A 10,306-nucleotide genomic window follows, 5' to 3' on the forward strand; every position below is an offset into this window, starting at 1 on the left:
CCTATGGTCCCCCAGTGGCTAGAAATGGTGATAGGTGTAAACCGAGCCCTGGGTATCCTGCTCTGCCTTTGAGAAAATGAAAGCTCAGATGGGCCGATCTGGAATCTTGCTCCTTAGGAGGTCATAAGGAGCAAGGTTACCTCCCCTTTCTCTGCTTTGCCCACCCAGAGAATTTGGCCCACCCATGAGAGAGAGACATCATGGCTTGCAAACAAGCAAAGTGGCAGTTGGTCAAGGCCACACCCTCACCCTCCACCTTGCTCTATAGAGCATGTACACAACCTTTAAATGTGGCTGGATTGTATTCTGTTGGCTTATGTAGATCTAGTTAATGTTTTCCTGCTACATACTGGCCTAACTATCCATAGTTTACTCTATGGGTTACACTCAAGGTGGCTGCAACTTACTCTGCATTGATTTATCAGGTAAGAGAAATTAACACTGCATTCTTTTGGTTTGGAAGTGAGATATTTGCATTTCCTTGTTGTTACTGTATTTACAGCCAGAATGATCGCTGGCAACCATTCCAGTGTTTCCTCCTACATTTTTGATAAGACATTCAGAGATGATATGAGGCCTGATAAAACATGACATTTCCCTATGATACTGTGCAAATGTAAAGCTCAGAGATTTAAGTGGGGGAAAAAATAGAAAACATCATAGAAAACAATCATTTTGGCAGCAACCAAGGCAGTAATCTGGAAAAAGTGTCTTCATTAACTATAAAGACACTGCAGTGAGCTGTGTTGCACGAATTAGTCTACTTGACTTCTATCTATTGGAAGTAGGTAGGCCTACTGTATGTGGACGGTTTCAAGACTTTTGCTCTTAGTTTAGGATGGTGTCTATAAGGTCATTACACAAAAATAGCACTCTAATCGGCGATTTCTTTATAAAATATTTGGGTTACTCATTTTTCTTTTTAAATATATGCCATTCTAGAATAAAAAGGACAGAAAAAAGCAAGTCTGATTGAATTCTAAATATTTATTTGTTGTAATAGTTGGATATAAAAGGTTACAGAGCAAGATGGCATTGTTTGGAAGATGTGTTAAAGCCTGTAAACAACAACAACAACAACAAATACTACAGTCAACACACACAGGTGATTTCAATTATTTAGCTTGATTAGACCACTGCTCAGAGTGGATGTGTTCGGATCTTGACTAATTCACATCTCCCTGACCGTCCCGTTACATGTGCTACCACTTCTTAAGGGTGGGACGACTTAGTATTTCCCAGGATACCTCCACCCCATTTTGAAATGAAATAACTGACAATACCTTCGTGAGTGTGCAGGGCCTTTATTGAGTTCAACAACCACTTTACACTGCGAGATCCAAACAATAAATAAGACTTCCATGGGACATTACCGTCAAAAACGCAGTCAGTTCTCCACACTTTATCATACATCACACTGGAAAACATCAGCAAAGTTGAGCCACATTTTCTGCAGTTTTACTGGAAAAAGGATTACTAAAGCACAATTTGGTAAACATTTCTGCTGAACACGATGGGTTTTTCAGTCGTAATGGCAACAAAATGCAGAAACAGGTGAAGTGAGACTGAGCATGTACAGGGTCAGTCTTCCTCAGTGAGACGTAAAATGAAACAGAAGACACGGCTGCGTGTAGCACAGGACCTACAGTACTTGAAATTCTAACACTTGTAGAATATCAATGTAAACGCCTAAAATCCCAATATCTGTTCTTACTGGGGAGGTCAGAAACCAGCTCGCCCCATCATCAAACAGTCTGCACACAAAAACGTGCGTGTGACTACTAGACATTAAGAACGTCTAGAGCTGTTTGTTTGATGTAGTTAACACATTAAAAAGACTGAACTGTTTTATCACGTGGAGTAAAGGAGAGTACATCATTAGAATTATGTTACAGATCACTCTACTTCTCTGTGGAGAAGGCTCTCTTCATGAGGGGGGGGGGCGTCTTCCCTGCTTCGTAGAGAGACTCGGGAGGAGGGGAGCTCAAGCAGCACCAGTCTGGGATGCGGCCTGTCTGGTTGTAGTAGTCTCGTGACACTGACCTGCTGCCCAGGATGTCCTGCAGCGCCCCGAAGATAGCACCTGTTGAGGACAGCAGAGGACAGTATGAATACAGGGAGAGCTTTCCAAATGATACGAGCGGCCATGAAGAAATATTTTTCCAAATTCTTTTCCAAAAAAAAACTGTGAAAAAGACATTATGGTTTCTGAAGTATGCTGATGCTGGAGTGTTTTTTATTTTTTATTTATTTTGCCTTTCTGGGAAAGCCTTCCGTTCAGCAGATTATAATAAATATTCAAATAAAAACTCATTATCTGACCTCCGAGCCAGGCGGTGCAGTTGGGCTTGGCAGGTGGAGCGTGTAAACGCAAGCTCTTGCTGGCCAGCACGTTGCTGTACTTGGGTTTCTCCACAAGGAGGCGTAGCTCGGCCAGCAGACGGTGCAGGAAACCCGGCAGCATGGCCGTGCCTCCGATCACCACCAGGTTCTCTGAGAGCACCTTACGTGTGTCAATGGGGCACTACAAGGAAACACAATCACACATTTTCCAAATTAGATCATTTGCATTTCATGCTTTCGTCTGTTCCTTCCACCTTGACATGACAGATTAGAGATAGATTACTATTAAAACATGTTTTCAATAGGTCATCTATGTCCACAGCCAGTGCAGTAGGAGAAAACCATGAGGCAGCAGGAGGCAGCAGTTCCGCCACTACAGGACTGCACTTTCTGGTTTTCAGGACAGGTGCGGACTCAAAGAAACTGTGATGGATGAAAGTAGCTGAAGCGGGCATTACTGCAGTGCCTTCCATGGTGATATATCAATATATAATGAGTAGAGTAGTGCACAGCTCGGGGGTTTAAACGTATTGCTGTAGCAGTTCAAGCCTGAGGCTGTGTAATGTCTGCTGCTGCTGTACCCACTGAGATTAATGAGGCTGTCCGGTGCTGACTGGATCCCCACATGGACAACAGAACCGGTCTTAGTTACATGGAATGGCCTCACTTGAGTGTCGCCATAGCAACCGCACTGAGTCAAACTGTACACTCAACTCCACGGCGAACAAAACTGAGTTGGTGCACTCCATCTGCCAAATATACTGAATGTTTACAGAAGGGTAGTCTATATCCTCGACGTTCCACTTCTGGGATTGCTCCGTTGCTGCCAGAAAATCCGCCGGATTTCACTCATTTAGGCCGGATATCTGTTGCCTTGGGCTTCCTTTGTGTTGGCATTTTAAACTCTGGTGGATTTATGAGGACTATGGTTAACCTTTTCTCAGATCTCTGCAGGGTAAATCCAGACAGCTAGCTAGACTATCTGTCCAATCTGAGTTTACTATTGCACGACTAAAACAACTTTATTTGTGATACCACCATTGGTTTAAAGAAATTGCAATAAACCAGAGCATGTATTCCTCCCATCCCCAAATGCTGTGTGGAGTAGCCAGACCCTCCTCCAGCACGCTTTGGAGGAGGGTCTGTAAAAGCGAGACTAACAGAAGGGTAATTAGGCCCAAACTGTTTCCAATGGATATCCACCACAAGGGAAGATTAGTGAGGCAAAATCCAAATAAAATAATATCAACACCAAGACACAAAAGGTGGTAAAGAGAGCCATGTAGGATCATCCTATATTACTGCAACATGCATGCTCTTAAACAGGGGAAACTTTTAAATAAATAGACATTAAAAAATTTAATTAAAAGGCGTTAAGCTTCAAATGAACTTTCCCTGCTCTACTTTCCAACGCCATACTTAAGACTCGTTTCCTGTCGAGGTTTGTTCCTGTCTCGACAAAGAAAGAATTTTGATTTACATCTCTGTGTTTTCTGTTACTTTTATACCGCATCAAGAAAGCGATTGCTCATAAACACAACATCTTGCCCTCAGACTTGACAAGACAAATAGAATGAATAACTTTTCTCTACCTTGACCAGAGCATCAAGTATCAGAGAGGCCACACTCTTCTCTTCATTGTCCTGTTCAAACAGGATCTCCATCACAGAGTCCCTGGAGGAAAAAAAGAGAGAAAATCTAATGAGTGACTATCTGATAGACATTTAAAGACAAAGAGCGGACAACAAGCAATTTAAAAAGACAAATGTATGTATTGTCCCACAGATAGACGGTACAGCAATGAGACAAACCAAGAATCGAAGCTTCTCATTTTACAGAAGGACCTTCTACCGTGACAAAGGGAAACATGACTAAAAATAAGAATACAAAAACCCATGGAAATACCTCAAGTTGAAAGACGTTGGAGTTTACAACAACAACAAAAAGAACCAAATATCTGGGCCTGTCTCACTTGAAGGCACAAGCAGATACAAAAAGCATCATTTGATGAACTACCTGATTGATCCTTTGACGTGCAAGATTTTCTCACCATCCAGAGGGTAATCAACATCTGGAGGCGGGGCTGGACGCTGCAAACACATTCACAAGAAGGGAGAATTGTAAATGAACCTACGGCAATGCAATATTCAAACATTTGTTTACATATACAAACAACATGGCACTTACTTCAGCTGCACCGTCCAGGTTAAATTTGGCTTCCTGGATCTGGAGGCCTCTCTGCAGGTCACTGACAAAGCATGTTCTGACTGCAGGAAACAAAATTAATGAGCAGACGTCCAAACTAAAAGACATATTTATAACTAAGGATGAACATCGTTTGAAAGCCATGTCTCTCTTTCTCATGGATGGGCCAAATTCTCTGGGCGGGCAAAGCAGAGAAAGGGGAGGTAACCTTGCTCCTTATGACCTCATAACATGACATAACAGATCGGCCCATCTGAGCTTTCATTTTCTCAAAGGCAGAGCAGGATACCCAGGGCTCGGTTTACACCTATCACCATTTCTAGCCACTGGGGGACCATAGACAGGCTGGGGGAACGCATATTAATGTTAAAAAACCTCATAAAGTGAAATTTTCATGCCATGGGAACTTTAACTGACATGGGCTATTTTGCAGCACACACCGAGTAAATTACATATCTGCAGCATTATGAAACACACAACAGTTTTCAGCTAGGATAATATTCCAGTGGATGGATGGTTAACGAAGGAAGCAAACAGTCTCAATAGAAGTTTGGATTTTTTTTTTGTGTTGTTTTCTTTGGGGAATGCTGCCTTTTGAAGGGAATAATTAAATTCTTCAAACTCCATCAAAGCTACCCTTGATATCCTCCACAGTCTCCTCTGGGATGGTCCCTGAAGAAAAGATGAAAAACACACATAAAACAAGTGAAACTTAATTTTTTATTGATTGCCGTGCTCACAAGTCAGCCATTTCTCTTATTTCACTTCCAAATTAGATTTATAATGAGGCGGAATCAGCGTTTGGGGGAATGTGTGAGCTGAGCAAAGGACGAGTGTCAAAAAGGATGTAAAATAAACACAGGTTCCACTACTGTTAATTAACAAATCCTTTATGGACTTCAGATTTGTGGGCATTAATTTCTCTCTGTGACTCGTGCACAGTGTAAAGGGTTGATTACGGAGATCTCAGCCCCTCTGTGCTTACTGCAGAAGTGCAGTTCATTCAACAGTCAAGCGGCTGGCTGTCTTAATTATTGATGTAGAAGTGTAGCTTCTCTAACTCCGCTGCAGCTGTGGTTCTCACAGCTCAACACAACGCTTCAGTTTCCTCCATCAAGAAAAAGTGTGGAGAGAAAACTCTAAAATAGACTGTATGCATATGTATAATTCACAAATTGAGAATGGGTTTCACTCCAATGTCACACAGAAACAAGTTCTTCCTATGAATAGTAAATGACGCATAACAGGTCAAAGTCATTGTGTTTTTCTGCACTGTAAAACTAATCATCAGTCCATGTCAGTTTATCCATTCAAAAAGACAAAAGTTATGTTCCTGTAATTACCAATGGCAGCTGGTACACTCTGCCCAGTGGTGGTGTCGGTGTCCACAGTGCACTGTTCCACAAGAAGTCCATCTAATTCTCTAGAAGAAATACAGACACATGCTGTTAAGGTAGGAAACAAGCACATCTGAAAATAAAAATGGTTCCATTTTACAGTCACAAGATTTGCAATCAACACGGAACAAAGTGTAAAAATAGTAGTGTTCTTTCCACAGACAAGTGTGCACAAAATAGCACAACAACATGCAAAGTCACACACTCCTCTGGAATCTGTTAGAGCTACTTACTTATGAATGGCTTTCCCTCCCAAAGGCAAAGCCTCCCAAGCTGGAAGAATAGGAGTGCACTCATAAACCTGATTTTACAGTTAAGGTATTAGCATATAAAGTTCATACACAATACAATAAACCTTCTTTCATGTACACGTTCAGAAATATCATAGAGGCTAAATGTGTCCTGGACCACTCTCTCGACTGAACAAACAGAGATTAAACTCATACCAATCTTCTTTCCTGATTCTGGGTAAGAAAGCAAACAAATCCATTACCTAACCAGTTGGAGTGTACCTTTAGTGGTCAACGACTCCAAGATGAGATGAAAAAGGATACAGGTAGCACCAGCGTCTCTGTGTGGCCACAGTCCATCACCAGAGCCGAGTTGATTCCCAAAGTCATGATGGCCATGAGGTGGCTTGGAGCAAACAACACAGAGGGCACCTGGGAAACACCATCAAAGAATAACACTTAAAACATGGGGCATGTAGGCTGAGTCCTTTGCAGCGGCCCGGGTTCGAAATCGAATCCGACCTGCGGCCCTTTGCTGCATGTCATCCCCCATCTCTCTCCCACCTTTCCTGGTTACCCACGGTCACTCTGAAATAAAAGGTAAAAAAGCCCCCCCAAAAAAATAAAATAACACACACACACACACACACACACACACACACACACACACACACACTTACTATCAAGGTTGTCAGTAAAGTTAAAAAGAATTTACTGCAGGACTTTCTTTACTGCAGTCACACTGAGGTCCCTATACTTTTCAAATTGATGGGGAAATCACATTTTGGAGCACAAAATAAGTATATTTAAATAAGTACATCATGTGACACACAGGTTCCACATTAACACTTTTTTCCTAACATTTCTACAGCTATAAAACACCTCTCTGGTTGGTTTTCATACCTCAAACTGTTTAAAGAAAACCTTGGTGAGTGTCTCCCTGAAGTGAGACGGGCAGAGGATGGACTCGATGATGACCACCCTTCTGTCGCGAGGATTCACCAGCAGGTGCCTGATTGAGACAAATGGGAAGACAAACTTTGATTTGATGAGGCTGGACCACTCCATTTTTCATCTAAAAGCAGTATACTGGATTTTATTTATAAAGGATGTTAAACACTTAGAATGAATAACTAATGCAGCAGAGTCTCACCTGAAGTACAGTAAATGGATAAACTCTTTGAGGATGACATAAAGCTCTTCTGTATTGATGTTGTACTGAACCACTTTGATGGCCTGAAAGCGAGACACCAAATTAAGATATATTTAGCAATTTCCAAACATCCTTCCAAATGATTACACTCAGCAAATCACAGCGGTGTCTCACCTGCTGCTGTCCCGGTTTCCGGATCTCGCTCGGAATTATGAACCTGGGCCCCGTTTCCCCTGCAAAGCCGCATCTGTAAGAAACGGAAACTATCAGCTGAGCTGCATGAGGCCTGTGCAGAAAAGATTGATAATTGTTTAATAATATAACTAGCAAGAATAATGCAATCAGTAACCTTTTTAGGCTTCTACACATCGTAGAACACAAGCAAAACTGCATACAAAGACTTGACTCAAAGGGCTGTATAATCATTATATGAAATAGCAAAAATCCTTTTAGTGTGTTGCATATAAACAAAATAACAGCGCAGATCTGTGTCAAATGTGTTTAGAGAGTAACAGTAGACAAAGAAATCATTATTAAAAGAGAACAGTCCTCTTGATCTGCATGTGACTTGCCTCAGGACAGTTTCTCATCTTTATAACATAATAAATGTGCCTAAAATCACAGCAAGATAACATGGATTATGTAGCACTTAAGCCATATACACTTCCAACGAAATATAATAAGAATTGTAGCATTTTAGGTAACTCTCCAGTAACAAGCGTATTGTAAATAGAGATGTTACTGGTATCGGCTCCGATATTGCATAAAACGCTGGTATCGGTATCGGGAAGTACTGGAGTTTATGCACCAATCCGATACCACGTAATAAAGCCCTAAAGAAAATCTACATTAAAGTAGTTTATTTATGTTCTTTTTCCGTTATAACTGACTGTCAAACTGGAGAATAAAAGAAAGTTCTGGGGCATTCATTGTTTGTGTTTGTTCATGTTTCACAAAGAGTTTAACCTGAGCCAGACCGACAACAAAGATAGAAATCATATCACATCCATACAGAGATAGTAGTATACAGCTGTTAAAACATAATGAAATATATGACACTCTGGTATCGGATCGGTACTCGGTGTCGGCCGATACGCAAGTTCAGGTATCGGAATCGGTATCGGGAAGCAAAAAAGTGGTATCGGGCCATCTCTAATTGTAAATACCCTAAATGCCATGAATGTATTGGAAGATGTGTAAAATATAATGGTAGGTGAAGTAACTTTTAGTATCAGACAGCTATCAGATTACTAGGTGCTTAACAAAACTCAATAGCAGTCAACATGGGGTTAGTATTTGGCTCACAACGGACAAATGACAAGAAGCTTGTCTGGACTGATGAAGCCAAATTTAGACGTGTTGTTTACGTGGTCAATTAGCTAGCTAGCTAGCTAGCTAGCTACATCTAATGTAATCCAATTTCCACCAACATAATAAAAAGCTTCTCAATACCTAGCTAGATGTCTGGCTAGCTACATTATTTTAACAAAGGTTAGCAACAGCATTAAATGGGCTCAATGTCGGAAGTTGACCCAAATACGAAAATGTAGGGTGTTGAAAAACTGGCAATGCAGCGGACTATAAGAGGCTATTGGCGTCCAGTACGGTTGTCTTTCGTTACTTATTGGATTTTATCTTAGCTTTAATTTGGCATTAGCTAGCTAGCTAACACAAGCTAAACACTGACATGTCTAACGTCTGTTAACATTGACTGACCGACTTTCTAGCTAACGATACAGAATTTACTACCGGTATACAATTATGTATCATGTGTTTTTTATTTGACCTAGCTAAAGTGCCAAGACACGGGAAGTTAGTTCAGAAAAATATAAACATTAGCTAGCTATGTTAACAAGGCGTGCCAACGGCTGGTAACGTTACTCACTTTGTGTATGCTGCTCCTAAGTCAATAACGATCGCAGTCTTCTCTCCTCCACTTCCCAACCCATCAAATAAGGGCATTTTATTATTGGAATGAAGAATGTCAGTGCTTAGCGTTGACCGTCGCAAATTTGCATCGTATCGATCAAAAGGATGAAAAAAACACTGTTGTCTTCCGGTTGGATTGGGTTGGGTCTTCAGAAACGCGATGACGTCACATCGATTGCCTGATCAAAATATGCTCAAAATGATGAAAACTTTGTTTTCACCAAATACGTTTCAGATGAATCAATCAAATGCAGACTTTTAAGATACAAAAAGTAAAACATTAATAAACTTTAGAAATAGCCTTCAATTACAGACAAGTTCAAAGTACATTTTCTATCAGCTTACATAATTGTATTATTTCCATCCATAAATTGGCGATATTGTGATGTGTTATGTTGTGTAGCTATTGTATTAGGCCTATGTCTTCTTTAAAGCATTGAAAAAACTGTCATTAAAGCAAAGACTATTGTTAAAGCTGTAATAATAAATTATTATAAAGGGTTAAAAAAAGTTTCTTAAAAAGTTCTAACAATTGTCCCACTATTGACAATACACAGATGTAGCCTAACCCTGGATGATGATGATGAACCTCACTGGACCACCACAGGGGGTCACTGGAACAGTTTTCTGTGTATCCAAACTCTAAGCCTACTCAATTTTACTAATACTGTACCTCTGTCCCCACAGGATTCTCTGGTGGAAATACTAGCAAATCATCATACCATTTTTAATACAATTACCATAACACATTCCAATATCATTAACTGTATTTCACTCAATTTCGCACTAGTATTTCATGCTCATACATGCACCTGCTTTTGCTGTGCTATTTTAGATTAACTGTGCTAATTGAAAGGGCCAGGGTAGTCATACAGAAATAAATCTCGGGTTAAAAAAAAAAAGATTTATTTTTAGCACAACAGCATATTTGCTCACAATATAAAGAGCATTAAGAATATGTTTGCATTATGCATTAAGCTTATTTTAAACCTAGCAATCTGTTCATTTAAAAAAAACAACGTGTAATATAAAGTTGTCTTCTTGGCCTC

At 40.4% G+C, this 10,306-nt stretch overlaps 1 protein-coding gene across 1 annotated transcript; it reads right to left on the reverse strand.

The window, feature by feature from the left end:
• Window positions 1-977: 977 nt before the first annotated feature.
• actr10 (actin related protein 10) lies at window positions 978-9,423 on the reverse strand. The gene is made up of 13 exons (XM_028605057.1): window positions 9,214-9,423; window positions 7,503-7,575; window positions 7,329-7,411; window positions 7,079-7,187; window positions 6,500-6,607; window positions 6,179-6,246; window positions 5,892-5,971; window positions 5,185-5,220; window positions 4,531-4,610; window positions 4,360-4,433; window positions 3,936-4,017; window positions 2,323-2,524; window positions 978-2,083 (listed from the first exon to the last, which is right to left on the reverse strand). The coding sequence occupies exons 1-13, from the start codon at window positions 9,288-9,290 to the stop codon at window positions 1,902-1,904; spliced, it is 1,254 nt and encodes a 417-aa protein (XP_028460858.1). The 5' UTR covers window positions 9,291-9,423; the 3' UTR covers window positions 978-1,901.
• Between the last annotated feature and the right edge of the window lie 883 nt (window positions 9,424-10,306).

This window comes from Perca flavescens, chromosome 18 (assembly GCF_004354835.1).
Source record: "Perca flavescens isolate YP-PL-M2 chromosome 18, PFLA_1.0, whole genome shotgun sequence".
Lineage (NCBI taxonomy): Eukaryota > Metazoa > Chordata > Actinopteri > Perciformes > Percidae > Perca > Perca flavescens.

What these genes read in the sequence shown, in the direction of transcription:
- actr10 (XM_028605057.1), bottom strand. Translation starts at nt 9,290, where the DNA reads ATGCCCTTATTTGATGGGTTGGGAAGTGGAGGAGAGAAGACTGCGATC. An exon ending in GACTGTGGAGGATATCAAGG is followed by an intron (nt 4,611 to 5,184) that starts GTAGCTTTGATG and finishes TGTTTCCTGCAG; the next exon opens with TCAGAACATGCTTTGTCAGT. An exon ending in CTGCACCGCCTGGCTCGGAG is followed by an intron (nt 2,084 to 2,322) that starts GTCAGATAATGA and finishes TGTCCTCAACAG; the next exon opens with GTGCTATCTTCGGGGCGCTG.